The sequence below is a fragment of the Cheilinus undulatus genome, linkage group 10 (assembly GCF_018320785.1).
Source record: "Cheilinus undulatus linkage group 10, ASM1832078v1, whole genome shotgun sequence".
NCBI classification, from domain to species: Eukaryota; Metazoa; Chordata; class Actinopteri; order Labriformes; family Labridae; genus Cheilinus; species Cheilinus undulatus.
This window is the reverse complement of record NC_054874.1, coordinates 3,015,167-3,033,752: the sequence shown is the minus strand read 5'-3', so window position 1 is coordinate 3,033,752 and position 18,586 is coordinate 3,015,167. Positions and strand designations below refer to the sequence as shown.

The 18,586-nt window shown below is 42.2% G+C and overlaps 1 protein-coding gene across 4 annotated transcripts in view; it reads left to right on the top strand.

Moving 5' to 3' along the window:
- Positions 1-18,586, top strand: part of LOC121515928 (ecto-NOX disulfide-thiol exchanger 2-like) — a 149,948-nt gene that overhangs the window by 126,266 nt on the left and 5,096 nt on the right. For 3 of the 4 annotated variants that reach the window (XM_041796882.1, XM_041796880.1, XM_041796879.1), the window contains 6 exons: positions 957-1,077; positions 5,327-5,514; positions 7,532-7,672; positions 14,108-14,164; positions 15,510-15,615; positions 17,160-17,245. In XM_041796882.1, coding sequence (XP_041652816.1) covers positions 957-1,077; positions 5,327-5,514; positions 7,532-7,672; positions 14,108-14,164; positions 15,510-15,615; positions 17,160-17,245 — 699 coding nt within the window. The remainder of the gene's footprint in view (positions 1-956; positions 1,078-5,326; positions 5,515-7,531; positions 7,673-14,107; positions 14,165-15,509; positions 15,616-17,159; positions 17,246-18,586) is intronic. The other variant, XM_041796881.1, reaches the window with a different exon arrangement.

Sequence of the window (18,586 nt, the reverse complement as noted above, 5' to 3'; positions counted from 1 at the left end):
GTCAAATTAAAACGGCGATATCTCTGGTGATACATTTCCTATCAACATCAAACAAAAACTGGGAGAAAGTTTCAGATTTGCACTTTCAAATGAAGTTGACAGCAGTGCTCTAGGTGCTTTAGGCAGGCAGTCTGCAGCCAGAATGTCTTGAAGTTCTCCCTAAAGTCCCCCGGCGCCCCCAGGAGTGACTTTCCTCACACTTTGAAGACCACTGGTTTAGAGTATGAGTGAAACAGCCAGGGCAGCCAAGGGTTTTGCCATGAAATAGGCAGCCTCTAGATTCAGTCTGATTCTGCAGCCTGGAGCAGAAATATGGAGGAATGAGCCACTGCTTTGAGAAGCCTCAGCTCGGGGGCAGAATCGAACAACAGCTGCCTCTCTCCATCACAGTCTTTATGTGCTGTAGGTGTTTTTGCGGACACACCAGATGGCTTTGTGTTTGTGTTTCTACCTGTTTGACCTCTGCTGTGGGCTGAGGCCGATAACGCCACCTAACAGATGGTTTTTACTTATTTATTTTCATCCTTAAGCTTCCTTCTAATACATTTTTCAGTGGTTTAATATCGTGTGGTATGTGGGATTTTATTATGTTGGGGTTGGATATGACGGTCGAGTTTTTCTGGGGTTTTCTTCTGTGGGCTGTTGGTTGTTTTGCTGGCTCGGTCTCTTGGGTGTGTGGGCTCTTTTTGTCTCTTGTATGTGTGCTTTCATGTGCCATTCCTTTTCTTCTGTACTTAAAATACATGAGTCTGCTGCTGTCTTCATGTAATAAGAAGAACAACGTAAAAACAAGGGGTACTACCAGCTTCATTCATCACTCCTTTGTTCTGTTCTGAGCATTTCTTACAACAGCAGCACCCCAGTGATGATCTTCTTCCTGATTAGCACCCTTTAAGCATGCATCACTCCTGAGCCTTTGCACTTCTGACCCACGTCTTTCCCTCTGTGTTTTGCAGGAGATCAGAAACATGCACAACGAGCAGCTGATGGGCATCAGGCGAGAGGAGGAGATGGAGATGGAGATGTCTGATGATGACATTGAGGACATGCCTGACAGCAAAGACTCAGAGGACTCAGGTAATCATGAACATGCATGTAATCACAGCTCAGCACTTCTGTCTACATTACAGTAATCAGAGTCTCTAGAGGATGAACTATGAGAGCATGGAAGTCACAGAGGGAGACGGCTCTCTGAACACCAAACAATCACCCAAGTACTCCACATGAAGAAGGAACATGCATCACATCAACATGCTGACAGCGTACATGCTTCACTGAGTGGATGATAAACAAACCGCTCACTGACAGCCCCGGTCCCTAGCAAATTTGCAGAGAAGTCTTTTAATGTTCAGCGTGTATGTATGTGAAGGTGACTGCCTCCACTGAAGAGACATAGTCTTTAATTTTTCTATGATGAAGCCTGTTAGTGTTTGCTGAAACACCAAAAACAGCCAGTGCTAAAAATGACTATAACCCCCTTACACCAAGCCCAGTTGCACCTTACCATGCCAGAGCACAGTTTTCCCATTCCCCAATCGCTCGCAGGCCGATGTTGGCCTGAACAGGTTTACCTCTTGGACAAACTTCATAATGCATAATTCATAATGCAAGCTTTTTTTGTTTATAAGAAGTACAGTCTTGGATTTAGCACAATGGAGAACAAAACAAACAACGTGACTGCAACTTTACCATCATTGTGGCTAATTTTGTGTCGTTTTGGTCCAATATGGCCATGCACGCTGCAAACAATTTGACCATGTTAGCTTGGCCGGCCTGTTAATGCCAGAAGTTTAAACTGTTTCTCCAGTCTTACAGCCTTCTTTACTTTTTTATAAATCAATCTTTGTATAGCGCTAAAGTTTTCTAAAGACACAAAGAGGGCAGGTCTAGACCGTCCTTTGTGATGTATTATCTTACTATTATAATTGGTGGCATGTGTGTCTGTCTGTCTTGATTTGCACACCACACCGTTGCTCCATTGTCCCTAAAAACTCTCAAAAGACTTCTCAGGTGTACTGGTTCAAAACTGGTGCCATAAAAAATCATAAATATGTGCAGATTTTCTATAAAAGAGTCATCACTTGGGGACTTCTGCTGTGTTCCATTTACCTGGGAAGTCAGATGTTGGAGCTGGGAATGACATTACACTCGAAGTGAATGCGTTCCATTTGCTATGAGCTCATAAGAGTAAGTGACAGAGCAGGAAACAAGTAGACATATTAAACAAGATAATATAGGAGACGTGTCACACATTGCAGATAGAACTGTTGTCAGCTGTAGTGCCAGTGGTGCATAAACATGTTAGAATATAGGTTAGTTTCCACACTGCCACTATCACATGGCAGGTGGGTGGTGCTTTCTTAAAGTTCCACAAAAAAGTGCATGCACTAAAACTTTGTAAGCAAGTCATAACACACAGCTTTACTGCTCCACCAGTTATGTTGTTGGCCTGTCACTGCACATACCCAGTGGTGCACAGAGATGCTGAGCCATTATACAGTTGTTTGGGGAAAAAACACATCTTTCTGTGCAAATTGGCCTTATTACATTGAGCATTTAAAGATGAGGATAATATTGGCATGGCATAAATAAAGTAGAGATTAGCCAACTGTCTGCAAGAGCTGAGGGAAGTGTGCTGCAGTTTTTATGGTGCACAAACTTTCCAGAGATCAGGAAACAATTCCACCCCTTATGACTTTAAAATAAATGATTTGTAAATTAGACTGAGACTCAATTTTTCTTCTGGTTGTCTTTGTATGATGGTAGAGCCATGTTGTAGTGCTCAGGATATTGTGACACCAACATTATGAGCTCCTCAATTGTTTGCTTTGACCCACGAAGCCTGCTATCTCCAGGTCTCTCCCTCCTTCGGCAGTGTGAAAAAGGCTTAATGGGCAGGACCTCAAGCAGAACCAGAAGGGTGTTGACAGCCATCTAATGAAGCCCCACTGGGGTCAGAAAAAAGAAGAGGAGTAGAAGGGTAGAAGTAGAAGCAGGAAGAGAGAAGAGGGACAAGAGAAACAACAAAACAACACATGGAAGACAGATTTATGGCTGTCATGGCCATAAACTTATCTCTTATTTTGTAGGCTACAGCTGTAACATTTATAAATGTGCAATCACAATCATGATTGATCGGTAGTAGAACAATGCATCGGCGACAGGCAGATGCACAGCAGCACGCCTTCAATGTCCATGATAACCAGTGTCAGGTTCTCTGCCTTTCTGCCCATAATCATTTAGACCTTTACCTCCTGCTTTTATCACAGCCTTTTAACCAGTATGTAGACGCATGTAAATCATCAGCTCAGGTCCCTTCCTCTAACCTTGTTATTTAGCTATCAGTAATTAGCATTGCCGTCAAATATCCATATCTTGATGCTGCAGGGTCGACCGAGGTGAGACACTTTTAAACAAAGGAGCATTTTTACATTGCAGCTTTTCTAAAATCATGTTATGACTTCAGCTTTATAAAAACTAAATCAATGTTTCTAGATTCTGACTCATGTAGAGAAGAGAAAGTAAAAGAAGTACCTGTGTGCATGACTGTACATCTGTAGGAGTCTGCTTGTGAGCGTGCATGCAGGCTAAGTATGTCTGCAGGTCGATAGCTCTACCTGTGATGTAAGAGAGGGGGAATTGCTGGTTGACATCTCCCCACACTCACAGATCAATATTCCTCTCACAGCCCAGCCGAGGATCCTTCACGATCACCAGGCAGCTCTAACCATAACCAGACAGAGGATGGAGCTTATCTCCCCTGTCCAGTCAGGGTGTTGAACTTTCCCCAAAGAGCTTCCCCCCCCGAGGCCCACAGGAGGAGAGCAGAGCTGATAGCAGTGGACACGTCTGCAGCTGAGCAGCTCTCACACAGTAATAACTCCCTCTGTCTCCTCTCTGTGCTCAATAGGTCAGCTCAGATGTCCGAGAGAGAGCGAATGCACAGAACACTGGGATTATCACAGCTCCCAGCACTCAGTGTTAATGTACTGAAGGTGAAAGACTGTGGGACATGGACACATTTCAACCATAGTGATTTTGCATGGCGACTGACTTTTATAATCAACCTTTAAATTTAGGACATGAGGTTAAGCTTTTGTTGCACAATAGACATTTTTCCAGATATTGTTTTACGGCTCTTTTTAAATATTTGAATCAATGTTTTTCTTTGTTTGTTTTTGAGAGTTTGTGAAAAGTCATGCAGGATTAGACTTTCTAATTAGAATCTGATGATTTTTTCTGGTGAGTATTCTAGCTTTAAATCAAGCAATGAAACGCAGAGACTCTGGTTGCAGAGTTATCTGCTTCAGGAGAGAGCTATTCACCAATAAACAATCAGTTTAAAGTGCATAGCTATGGATTTGTGGTTAAAATCTGCCACTGTAGTTGTGAAAGCATCCCAATGTTTGGCTCAGTAAATATCATAGAATTTGAGCATAACTTTAGATCAGAGATGCTCAACGCCTGGCTCTAGAGCCACATGTGCCTCTTTATGTCTTAATTTGAAATATTATTCCCCCAGAAAACCTTTAAAAAGGGAAACTATGACCTCAGAAATTATCCATAACAAGTCACATTAATCAGTTTGAATCCCCACATTTTCCCCAATTTTCAGCCTTTGTTTTTATCAGTATTTTTCCATCGTCCTTATTTGGACGATGGAAACTTATTTCCAAACTTATTTTTTTTTTTGCTTCTTTTATCCTGCTTTTTGCTATTGGCAACATTTTCCCTTTTTTACAATTTTCTGCCACTTTTTGCTCATTTAAGCTGCGTTTTGCCATTAAATGCCACTATTTTCACCATTCTTGCTGCTCTTTGCTGCTTTTTGATCATTTTTCCCATGTTTTTGCCCATTTCAGTCACTTTTACATTATTTTTTTTTGCCATTTTTTGCCACCTGTAATGTATTTTTTGGTACCACCTCAGCCTTATTTTCTGCCTTATTTGGCCACATTTTCTCCCTGTTTTTTCACTTTTGCCATTTTATGCCTACTTTTCCCCTTTTCAGCCCCTTTTGCCACTTTTTTGCTGCTGTTGTAACATTATTTGCCATCTTTAACTTGTTTTATTGCCACTTTAATCAGTTTTTGCCACTTTTCACCACTTACACTGTGGCTCTTGCAAAGGCATTTTTCAACTATTTGGCTCTTTGGTTGAGCAGGACACTGAAGTGAGAGTTTACCTCTGGCTGCCTCCCCCCTCTCCAGACCCCATAATGAATCCTTAACTCCCTATATGGCTGAAACATATGCACATGACTGTATGCATCATGATAGACGTTATCTTTGAATAATATACATGTCGTCTATCTTCAAACTTGCAGGCGTTTCTCAAGCAGAGGCCTTGAAGGAGGAGAACGACTCCCTGCGCTGTCAGCTGGACGCCTACAGGAACGAGGTGGAGCTGCTCAAACAGGAGCAGAACAAGAACCAACCAATGAGGAGTGAGGAGGACAGCACGCATTCTCAGCAGCTCTGCTTCCTGCAGCAGGCTCTGCAGGGCATGCAGAAGGTAACACTTGTCTTCACACAGGAGCATACAGTCACTCCTCTCCTCTCCTGTGTCCAACAAAGAGTTTAAGCTCCACTTCGTTACCGCTCTGCTTCAGGTTCTTTTTAAGAACAGGGTCGTTCAGGTTAACTGATTGAATTTTCCACTTCGACTGTCTTTTATTCATGACCCAGCACTCTCTAAGAGCTGAGAGGGAACAGGTAGGAGAGTACAGCTGTCTGCTGCAGCTGTTAGTCTTTTCTGAAGAGCAGAGAAAAAAAAACAACATTCAGGTTTTTTCTTGTTAAAGTTCAGCTTTTTCTCTGTTTGAAAATGTTTTCCTTCAGTTTGAGGACTGTGTGTACTCACTTTTTGGAACAAATCCAAGGCCTTAGCCAAGAAAATGTTCAGAATAATGTTCTTTTCTATTTCATTGTTTAAAAATGTCTCCTGCACATAAATAACTCACTCGAACAACAGCTCTGCATCTGCAAACTTCATCGCTGACAAGGATAAGTGGATTTTAGCAGCAGTTTTCTCCACTACCAGATGACTTTTTCTCTTCTAAAATACAAATTGCAAGCTCCATAAACACAAAAGAACAACTTTAAAGACTAACTGTGCATTTGTAAGGTGCCTTGTGTTGCTGGATGTCACAGATAATGGAAATTAAGAACAGCTCACATTTAGGAGACGTGAATCCATTAAGCCCCTGCTGTTCATTTCTGCCTGTAGAGAATAATTAGCTCTCCTGTTTAAATCTCATGATGTGTTTATGAAAAGATGAGCTGCAGAGATTAAATTATATCGATATCTCCTCTCCAAAGAGCCCACACACTGTTTCACACAGACACGCAAATTACAATGAAATATTATCACATAAAACAGCACCCTGTTTATTATTTGTGGACATAAATATGTGTTAAAAGGGCTTCATCTGTAGCTATGCAGATAAAAACCTCCCGTCTGTAAAGACCCCCTGTGGCTCTTTGACCTTTATTTTGTTTAGATTAAAACAGCAGGAGGGGAGTCTCTTTATCTGTGTGAACAGAACACTTCAGAGGACAAATGTGAGATAAAAACCATCATCAGCTATCAGAGTTTTCTCCTCTTTCATCATCCCAGTGAGTGCATCCTCCTCTAGTTATTTGTCTTTTTAACATTTGGCAAATGACTCCTCTGTGAGGCAGACAACAGCAGTGTAATGTCAGGGAGGAGATGATCAACAATCTATGGACTGAGCTGAAGATGTAATTATCAGTGAAGGGATTTCAGAACCTTGCAAAGCTGATAGATTGTCCAGACTTCATGTCTGTCCTCAGGCAGAGCTTTGTTGCAAAGCTTCGAGCTGAGACACGTGTGCCCGGTCTGAGAATTGACATACCAATCAGCACCATTTGAGGAGAATGAGGTATTTGCAGTAGGCGTGGTTTATTGTGCTGCATGCTGGTAAACAATGGCTGCCACCCAGTTATAGAAGATAAGACTGCCCTACGTTACTGGTCTTAAACCTGGAGTCTGTCATTTTATTTATGTCAGTTAAGTGATGGTTGATACTGGTCTGCGGGCTCCTTAGGGTGCTTTCACACTAGGGGCCCGGTCCCGGATCGAAGTGCATCTCAGCCCAAAGTCTGGTTCTTTGGGTTAGTGTGAATGCAAACGAACCACGCCCAGGCACCAGACCCACTCTCTCTTTCCTGGACTGTCCATCTCCTTTGTTGTCATAGGTTTCAATATATGTTGTCACCTTAATTGTGAAATAACAATTCCAAGATATAAGTGCATCTTTAATGCTGCCAACTGCTCTGGTTGCCCGGCAACTAGATCATCTCTCAGTTCCTCTTGATTCAGTTTTGCTTTGACGGGAGACCCTTGGTGTTCTCTATAATAAAAAGCGTGTACATCAGTACCAGTATCGACCAAAATAAGTTTGGAAATATCAGCATATCAGAAACAGCAACAATCCGTTATTGTGCATCCCTAATTCTTAACTTCACAGCAGCATTAATTTTCTTTGTCTCCTCTCTTTTCTGTGCAGCAACTGTTGAAAATGCGAGAGGAAATGAAACAGCGCGAGGCAGAGCTGGAGAAAAGCTCTGAGGACAAACAGCAGCTGGAGAGTCAAGTCCAGACCCTGAAGGAGGGGCTGCAGAACCTGCAGAACACTCAGGCAGTGCAGGTCAGTGTCACACCAACAAAATAAAGAGGAATAAGACTGGGATAAATCTGCTGTGTAGAAATTAGTTCAAGCTGTGTTCAAACTTATAAAAAAATTGGAGAAATAAATCATCAATAAAGAAAAAGAAAGCAGCAGTTTTAAAATAAGAACCTGGGTAGAGAAAATGACCGTCCTTGTTAAAAATACATCTCTAAGTTTAAATCTCCCTCAGTTGCTCTTTTGGTGCATCTGTGTAAGACTAGCACAGCGGGATAGAGCTCACTACTGTTGGACAGACCGTTTCTGACTTCAATCAGTGCCCTGTTGTTCCCATTTCCCTCACAGGGAGCTCAATTCATTGTTTTTCTTCATATTATGATCCACTCTTTAATTTCATATTTCCCCTCCAGAAATGAACAGGCTAGCTTTCAGGTTTAAGTAGCTTAGTCAAATAATCCAGCCTGTGGTTCGTCCTTCATTCAGCTTTCAGAAGAGTGCTGTAATCAGTCTCCCAGTAAACATGTCAAACTCAGATTAATTTGAAGGACTGTGTCACTGAACGCTTCTTTTCTGAGTTTTTGAATGTCCTTGAAAGGTTTTTCAGCACTTCTGGGAGAAAAAGACATACATTGACCAAATATTTAAAAGCTTTTAACATGGGGTCATCATCTTTTCTGCATAAGAACACATATTATTTTTTTCTATCATGGTGTATAAATTCACTAGTTCAGGTAATGCTGGGTGGTTAGTTAAAATTACAATTACTATTGCAGTTTAACATAATTATTAAAACAAGATCACCAAAAGTAAATGATTTCTGTGCCACATGCTGTGATGTGCTTGTTTTCTAATGTGGTAAACTCAGCACACACCCTCTCTCTAAAGCACAGCAACCTCCTGCAGTGTTATGCCTAGATGAGCTGAATTTTCATAAATTTGGTGAGGAGTGAATTCAAGTTTAATTTACTCATTAGAAGCAGCAGCATGAGTGTAGCTTTGTCTGAAGCTACTGAAGGAGCGTTCATGCTATGTGAGGAACAAAGAGATGAAAATCAGCATGTGCCATGCATTTCAGAGTAAGAGCATACCAGCATTTTCAGACAATGCTTTTATAATTACCTCCGCCAAGGAGGTTATGTGATCGGGTGGGTTTGTTTGTTAGTTTGTTCGCAACATAACTCAAAAAGTTATGGACGGAATTTCATGAAATTGTCGGGAAATGGCAGAAATGGCAGAAGGAAGAACTGTTTCAATTTTGGGACTGATCAAAATCACCATCTGGATCCAGGATTTTTTTTAAAGGATTCTTTACTATTGGGAGATAGGGCTAATGGCAGAGGTCTGCGCTGTTACAAAGTTACACCAGGAGATGGCGGACATGAGTAACTTCAATCCCAGCAGCATTTTTGGGTGTGTTTCTATTCAAAGTTTTGGAGTTTATAGAGTTTGAAAGATGACGCCCAGTCGAGGAGACGAGTCGGAGCGTAACAGAGAGAAAGACAGCGAATTGTAGCGTGAATACTCACAATGCTGGGAGGAATAGAGGAATATTCACCCTCTGCCATGACTTTCAGTCGTCCACTGAGCCCATGCCAGTCCACTTGTAGCGAAGCCAATGCTTTGCCTCACCGTGTCTCCACCCCACCGGCGAGGGATTAATCAGCCAATTAGATTTTGCGCGTGATCCGGATCACCGTCTGGATCCAGGAATGTTTTTAATGGATTCTTCATTATTGGGAGATTGGGCTAATGGCAGAGGTCTGCACTCTCTGAGTGCTTTTCTAGTTCTGTATTTGTTTCAGTTATTTTCTTAAAGACCCTGTAAAGTGACAATAAATCTGTATTTAGGTTTTTGTATGACAGGACTCTGTGTTATGAACAAGCGGCAACCTCCGGTCCTGAAAAATGAAGCCAATGCGGAAGTGCAAAAAGTTGCAATACCGCAAGTGTCCACTTGAGGCTGGCTGCAGGAACACCGGAAGTCCCGTCTGGACACATGTTAAACAGCCGGTTTTGACACTAGAAATAAACTGGTTTACAGTCTGGTTCAAAACACCAAACGTGTCTCATTTGCTAGTGTCTTATTGTGCTCTCACTGTACTGGGGCTGAATTTTTTTGTAACACGATCATTTGGATTATATTTAGGATAAACCTCACTTCACGGTGATTGGCATGTCTCATTTGATTGACAGGTAGCTCGGCAGGCAGAGGCTCCATTTCTGTCAACCAGAATGCTAGCTAGCAGGCTGACAGGAAGTCGTGTTTGGTGGGCGGGCCGATAGGTTGATCCAAAGTTCGGTTAAGACCATGATTTCAATATGGAAGCCTCCACAGATTGGCTTATAAAGCCGTTTGAGTCCGCCTACTGTAAGCAGACGACTGACGTCACACAGGGTTTGTCCAATTCTTTCTACAGTCTATGTTTATGAACCCCTAAATCAAATTTCAGTCAAATGAAACATCTCTAAGTTTATAAAATTAAGCTTAAAAATCATGAAAAAGGAGGCAGTGATGGTGTGGGTGTGTCTGAATGAGCTGAAGCCACGCCCACTCAGGAGAAATACCATCCTCTCAAATAAAAACAATGCTACAATCTGAACTGAGGGAAGGACTCACACCATTAGCCTGCCTCTTGACCTTTTGTTGTCCTTAGAAGATGAGACAAAGTCCGTTTTCTGTCTCAAATCTCTGTTCTGATGGTTTAAATGATCCATAGACCACTGTGGCTGATATATTTGGTAAATTTGCCTCACAATGAACAGAAAAACAGCATTTAACTGACTGTTAACTTTCAATAAAGGCAGTGACATCAGCTAACAACAGACTGGACTGAGATGAACTGCTGTGATTTTACAATGTAGTGTTAGAGGGGCGGGGTCATCATGAGCCCACGTATTTGCCCCGCCCACATGAAACCCAGCCAGGAAAGAGGTGAAAGACTTTCTAATGGTCTAAATCCAGAATTCAGTCTCATGTAGATCTCAGTGTTTTCACATGTTTACAGCAACATTATACCAACTTTTCTAGAGTGTTAAGACACAAATCTTGGATTTCACTTTACAGGGTTTTTAATGAATCACTTTGCAAAGTTGTACATCACTTTCACCAGTTCTCTGCCACGGATAATAAGACTCAAATGCAGACAGAGAGTTCCTCAGCAGCTGTAAGATGGCTGTAGAAGCTCTCTGACAGCTTCATACAGCGAGCAGATGTGTAGAAAGTGGAATTCATTCAGTCCAAACATTGTGAAAATGTGTCTTTTTTAGGGATTTTTCACACAAATAAGACATTTTGCTAGAGCCTGGTGAGTTGATGTGGAGCAGCTGTGCCGGTCTGAGCAGGTGAAGGGAATCAGTGATCAGAGCAGAGAGGGTTGTTGACGAGGCCCAGGACAGGGCAGGAGCCATTCTTCAGGCAGAAATCTCATTTGTACGCATTATTTTGATAATTTCAATCACCAGTTTACTGTGATATTCATTTGAGGCCTCCCTGTCTCATTCTGCAGTGTCTTTTGTTCCTGTATATATCTTAAGTTCACTTCTTTTAAGGTTAAAATTCTAATTTTCCTGAGATTTGAATAATTCCTTCAACCATTATTGTTAGGAATGACAGTCAGAAAAATGAGTGATTCGTATGTTTTTTCTACATACATGCATTAATTAAAATGACCTCCACCAAGGAGGTTATGTGATCAGGTGGGTTTGTTTGTTAGTTTGTTAGCAACATAATTCAAAAAGTAATGGATGGATTTTAAAGAAATTGTCAGGAAACGGCAGAAATGGCATAAGGGAGAACTAATTTGATTTTGGGAGTGATCCGGATCACCATCTGGATCCAGGAATTTAGGAACTTAAGGATTCAGAACTTTAGGGAGATAGGGCTAATGGCAGAGGTCTGCACTGTTACCACTTTACACCAGGAGATGGCGACCATGAGTAACTTCAATCCCAGCAGCATTTGTGGGTGTGTTTCTATTCAAAGTTTTGGAGTTTATAGAGTTTGAAAGAAGCACGCCCAGTTGAGGAGACGAGTCGGAGCGTAACAGAGAGAAAGACAGCGAACTGTAGCGAGAATACTCACGATGCTGGGAGGGATAGAGGAATATTCACCCTCTGCGATGACTTCCAGTCTTCTGGTGAGACCATGGGTGAGACTGTCAGTGCATCTGTTGGCACCGGCAGGCAATGCTTCCACCGTGAAAGTCCACCTGTAGCGAAGCCTATGCTTTGTCTCACTGTGTCTCCACCCCACCAGGGAGGGAGTTATCGGCAAATGCCGTGGTGGGGGGCACATGAGGACGGATCCAGAAATTTTTTAATGGATTCTTCACTATTGGGAGATAGGGCTAATGGTGGATGTCTGCGCTCTCTGAGTGCTTTTCTAGTTTGGTTAAGTGCACATCTCCTCATCCTTTCCTGTATATAATTGGTCCTTTTGAAATTTGAAAACCAAGAATTTTGACCCTCTTTGTTCCAAAGCTACACAACACAATAATTTACTGAGGTATAATCATTTAGAATTTAAGCATAGATGCATATGAAAAATCAGCCAGTTTAATATCAATCAAAATAGTCAGGATTATGATTTTTGGCACAGTCAAGCAGCTCTACTAAAAGGGTAGAGGAAAAACAATTATTCATTGGTTGATCTTGCCGATATATTTTTATATTTTTCAGAAAGGTGCAAACGTTTTCTTGTATCAGGCCTTGAAATGCCTAATTATAACTGAACTGTACAGATTTTTTCACATGTAGCATCCGTGCTCTTATGTTTGTTTGTGTGCCATTAAACTGGATGATGAGAAAACCAGAATCTCTCAGTCCACCAGGGATCCGCTCTGTCCCCCCTGCTAACAGCAGGTCTCACATAACAATGAACTGGATCAGTCATTGATGGCTCGTTCATCACTGGGGCTCTCTGGACTGGCAGAGTTGTCGATAGTGTATTAGCAGGGATGAGCTTGAGTAGAATGTGTCCCTGTTGCTGGGAGCTGTGGGAAAATGCTAATGAAATCCCTGCATGTGGACGGACATGAATCATGAGGGGCGAGAGAGGGAAATCAATGTTTGGGTGTTGGTTTCTCTGTAGATGAGCCGTCGCTGAGGGTGATTTGTCATGCGGAGGGTTCTCTTTGTGCCATCAGTCCTCCTTCATCAGTCCAGGCACTGATCTGCTGTCACTGAGCTGTCCCAACACATTACTGGATTTACACCAGTCAAGGTCACTAAGGCTATTAAGCTTATTATTTACAGTGTAATCACAACAGCAGCCTTTATCATTGCCTTAATTATTTATCTAAGTGCTGCAACAAATGATCAGTTTCATTACCGGCTTATCTGTTGATTAGATCTCTGAAAACTGGAGCTTCTCTTCCTGTTTTTCCTTTTAAACATTTTTTTTTATTTAAACTGGAGCTCAATCCAAAGAAACTCAAGTTCAGTTATTGGTTCAGTACCTTTTCTATCTTTCACCCCCACCCCTTAATTTTAGCAGGGGCGGACTCAGGATGTTTGAGGGGCAGGGGTCAACGATCAAAGGGCACCTGCCTTAGTCAGTGGGGCACCAGCAAGAAAACATACAAAAATGGTGGAATAATTAGGGACGCCTGGTTAAGATTAAACAATTTTATGATGCAGTTACACCTGCTATTTATCTTTGTATTTCACAAAGATACACAAGTGACGATGTCAGCAAAATAAGGGCCTTTATACGAAGGAGCTTGGTCTGGGTAGGGGTGGCAGGGGTGTGGGAATCAGAGTAAAAATGCTTCTTTTAGCCTTGCCAGGATGTCCTTTTATCTGAACAGCAGCATTAGTCCAGTCTGACCTGGAAGCTGGGTCTTGATCAGGAAAAATGAGGCAGTAAAATCTGCTCCGGGATGGTGTGGACGTGTCTGTTAAATGAGCTGAAGCCACGCCCGCTCAGAAGAAATACCATCCTCTCAAATTTTAAAAGATGCTAAAATCTGAATTGAGGAAAGAACTAACACTATGCAACCCACCTACTCAGCTCTGCTGCTCATCCCACAAACACATGTTCCTCACAAATGTGGCACCATTTAGAAGGGAAATAAAAACACTTTGCAAGGGTTTTAGATTTATTGCAAAGAAGCATTTTTACAACAAAGAAATAATCTACCAAAGGAGGAACTGTTCCATAAGGACAGCCAGTTTACATTTCTATACACTCAGGAAAACCCTCAGAAAATGTAGCTGACGGCTGACCGTTTGTGGTTATTTCGGCTCATTAAGAGTTAATCCTCTCATCTGGAGTCTGATGTCTCTGCTTCCTTTGTGTGATCTGAATCAGCACATTTCTTGCTTTAATTCTAAAAATGCCCCACACTGTTAGTCTGTTTGTACATCGTGCTGTTAACCACACTCCTCTGTCTGTCTGCATGAGCTCTTATCTTGTTGCTCTGCTTCTTCCCCTCGTATGTTTGTAATGTGCCGCAGCTGGAGACGTCGAAGCAGGACGACAGAGGCGGTGAGGAGAGCGCTAATCGAGCCAGTGTAAGTGAGGAAAGAAAACAACAGGGTCTAACCCCCGCACTTGTCGCCACATATTGTTTTGTGTCCTCATTTCTCCCGCTCATCTTTTCTTCCCCCTAGCTCTCCTCTCTAACATGACACATCATTACAGGCCGATCCAATTCACTGCCAGCACATTTCTCTTTGAGAAAATCACCACAGACACAACTAGGCTAGGAAATAAAGGAGTCATAACAACACAATGGATCACACATGTGCCTGTGTCTGAACACCCACACCCACTGACACTGTCAGGGTGAAATGGATATATTATAAGCAGAAAAAGGCCACCAGGCATCCCACAACTCATAGACACAACTATGTATGTAAATACAAACAGAGCCTTCTGTTTCTGCTGGCTTACCTTGCATTTCAGCAGGGTCTAGACCAGTGTTACTAAACCCTGCTCAACCAAAGAGCCAAACTGTTGACAAAATGCACAGTCTAAGAGGTGAAAAGTGGGTGAAAGTGGCAAAAAAATAAGTTAAAACTGACAAAATAGGTGAAAAAGCTGCAAAAAAGTGGCCAAAAATGGGTGAAAGGGGGCAAAACAGGCAGAAAATGACAAAAACTGGGTAAAAAGTGACAAACATGTGGAGAAGGAGAGGCAGAAATGGGTCAGATGTGAAAAACAAATGGCTTACAGGTTGCATTAAAGGTCAAAAGCTTTAAAAACTTGGCAAAAAAAGAGTGAAAAGTGACTCAAATTGGCAAAAAGCAGTAAAAAGGCGGGGGCAAATGAGTGGTAAATAGCTAAAATTGGCAAAAGCCTCGAAAAGGTGGGGGAAAAGAAGTGAAAAGTGACCAAAATTGCTAAAAAAGCAGCAAAAAAGGAGAGGGAAAATGAGTGAAAGGGCCTAAATTTGGTAAAAAGGAGCAAAAAGGTGGGGGAAAATGAGTGAAAAGTGACTAAATATGGTAAAAAGGAGTGAAAAGTGGGGGAAAATATGTGAAAAAAGACTATAAATGGCAAAAAAGGTGGGGGACAATGAGTGTAATGTGACTAAAACTGCTAAAAAGCAGCAAAAATGTAGGGGAAATTGAGTGAAAAATAACCAAAATGGGCAAAAAGTTGCAAAAGGTGAGGAAAATGGAAAAAAGTTACATGTATTGGCAGGAGCCACCTTAAATGGGGAAAAGTATCCAGGCGAATAATATAAAATAATATAAAGAGCCACACATTGAGTATCACTGGTCCAAACGTTCGTACATCTTCGTTTGTGGGGGTTCATCATTGCTGCTAAAACTTTCTCATGAGTTTGTTGTTTTCCAGTTTTGTCTTTTTAATGTGTTTCATTCATATTTGTGTGTCTGTGTTTGCGATCAGGAAGCTACAGCATCTGCCGTGGTGTCCTGCAGTCAAGAGAAAGAAGGTCCAACAGAGAAGAGTCCATCGAGTCCGGTCTACTCTGAGAGAGAAGCTGTCCTCGTTGGTACGTTAGAAAAGTTCAAACCTTTGCATGGTCACCTTAGATCTGCTTCTATTTGCTGAATATTCACAGTCTGAAGGATTTTGTAGTTACATTAAAAAAAAATCAATACACCACAAATGAATTACACTAAAATCTTAAGTTCAAGACACACTTCTAAATCTTATTTCCTAATCTAAAGCTTGGCTCCAGCCAAGCTTTAGATGAAGAAATAGATCTCAGAAAAAAAACACCATAGTGCCATCTAAAGAAATTAATGAGAGAAACAAAGTCACCAACATATCAGTCTGGAAAGGGTTACAAAGACATTTTCAAGGCTTTGGGACTCCAGCAAACCGCAGTGAGAGCCATTATCCACAAATGGGGAAAACTTGGAGCAGTGGTGAACCTTCCCACGAGTGGCCAGCCAACCAAAATGACTCCAAGAGCGCATCGACAACTCATCCAGGAGGTCCCATTATCTAAAGACCTGCAGTCCTCACTGACTCAGTTCAGGTCAGAGTTCATGACTCAACAATAAGAAAGAGGCTAGAAAAAAAGGGGCATAGTGGGAGAGTTCCAAGGCCAAACACACAGTCTCATTTCACTTTTGACTAAAAACATCCTGATGGTCTCCAGGACTTTTGGGAGAATATTCTGACCAGACAAAAGCTCCGGAAGGTGTTGGTCCTGTTCCATCTGGAGTGAAAATAACACAGCGTTTCATCAAAAGAACATTTCTAATTGTGCATGAAGCCAAGACAGAGTAGAAATACAGACAGAAGAGGAGATTAGAGACAGAGCCGGTGTAAATATGATGTAGTCTCATCTGTAAATGCTGAGAATGAATGACAAATCTGTTTGACAGTCTAAAGAATCAATTTGGGATTTCCATCATAAGCAGAATTAATTTATTCTAAGTTGGAAATAAAGAGTCTAAGAAGGTCTGACAGGAGAAAAGGTGTCTTCAGTTGGAGAAAAGTTTGGAGATCTACAAACTATTCAAAGTTTACTCCTATTGTTTGAAACCTTTCCTGATGATGCACGCACACTGAGTGGGCACGCATCTGTCACACCAGGCGTCTGCACTGTCAGCTTTTTATTGATCCTTCAAGGCAAATAAACACAGACAGAAAGTCATACTGGTGGGCGATTTCATTCAAATAAACCAGCAACAACAAATACTTTATGTTGTATCTCAATCCTCCAGTAGACCCGCCCTCTGATTTGTAGCTGCAGGAGCCGCTCCAGGCTAACATGCTGATTGTGTTCAAGTATCAGCCAACCTCCTATGGGCTGCTACTCTATGTCTAGATGAAGGATTATCTGTGAGCTGACAGCAGATGATTGATTTCAGCAGAGCTCTGATGAGAGGTTAAACACTTCCTCTCATCTTTAGTCTTAATATTCAGGAGGCTCTAAACAGCACAGGGACTCTGGGAGAAACAGTCGGTTTTTAAGGATGAGTCTGTCGGAGAGGAGAGCATTTCACCCTTTAGTAGTCTGTCGTTGCCGTTAAGTGTGTCCGCCTGACTCCATCTTTGCATGGCTTGTTTGTTCCTCCTCAGGGATCATCTCCACGTTCCTGCACGTCCACCCGTTTGGAGCCAGCATCGAGTACATCTGCTCCTACCTGCAGCGTTTGGACACAAAGGTAACAGACTTCACCGTGGGCTGGAACAGCAGTAGTCACCTTCCAGGATCTGTTTAGACTACATGCAGCTGTGCCGGTCCTCCTGCAGAGCTGACATTTGGGCTTTATGTACGCCAGAATCCTGCTGTGTAGATGAGATAATGCTCCACAAAGCCTTTACGCAATTCTATGTAGAAATTGATGCATTAAGAGGAGACAGATAAATGTGAAAAAAAGTTGCGTGGATATTCTCTCCAGTTTTAGCAGAGAACAAAGGAATGTATGTTCGGTAGCAGTGGGCTGTAAACTGGCATCAGTAGCATCACTGGTAAAATTTCTACCCCAGCATATGCGCGCTGGCCCTTGGTAGGGTCTCCCAAGTCAAATTGGTCCGCGCAAAACCCTTATAATTCAGAGTCCACAGTCTGTTGTCACCTTGCCTGGAAAAGGGAAACCGTGGCGCCCCCCTGGAGCTGGACCTGAGGGGGCGCCACGGTGGAGAATGTCCTGTGGCCAGGCACCACCCTGGGAGCCCAACACCTGCAGGGATAGGCAAGAGGGTCAGATGCAATGGAGAGGGGGGGCAGGCAAGGGTGGAAGCCAAGGTGTCGTGACCCTCCAGCAGCGCTGACTGGTTTTCAGTACATGGAACGCAACCTCTCTGGCAGGGGCGGAGCTTTAGTTCATTGGTTTCCAACCAGGGGTCCAGGACTCCTGGCGCCCCCGCTTAGGGGAGGCACGAGGCTTTGTCTGGTCTGAGGCTGCCAGAATTAGATTTGCAAATATTGACTAAAACCAAGATAAAGCATTTATTAAGTAGTTTATACAAAGACATGCACAGGCCTTTTTTAGGGTTTTATCAGTAAAACACTTAAAATCTGTTGATTTTTGATGGCAGTGTATCACTTTCTCTTCTCTCTTGGGTCCTGGGGCGCTCCACATTTGTTAGGTACATATAGGGCAGAGGTCATTAAGTACATTTGCACAAGGGCTAGATTTAGCCTTGAGATAGACTCTTTCAAATAAACCAAAATTGAATAAATGCTTTGGCGTAATTAACATATGATTGTCTTAGTATTTGTATTTTAGTTCAAAATGCAGAACATTTTACCCACAGAACAGGCTGGGGCCCCAAATATCCCAGAGAATGGGCTCTCCCCAGTTGTGATTTAGCACCAGTATTAACTTATTTAAGACACTCTTTGACCTCTTTTCACTAGTTCATTTGGACTTTTCTGCTACATTTTTGCTACTCTTAACCCATTTTTGACCATTTTTGCTACTTAATTTTATTTTTTTGCCACTTCTTGTCCATTTGCTAGATTTTGCCATCCCCGTTTCACTACTCTGCCTAGCAATTTT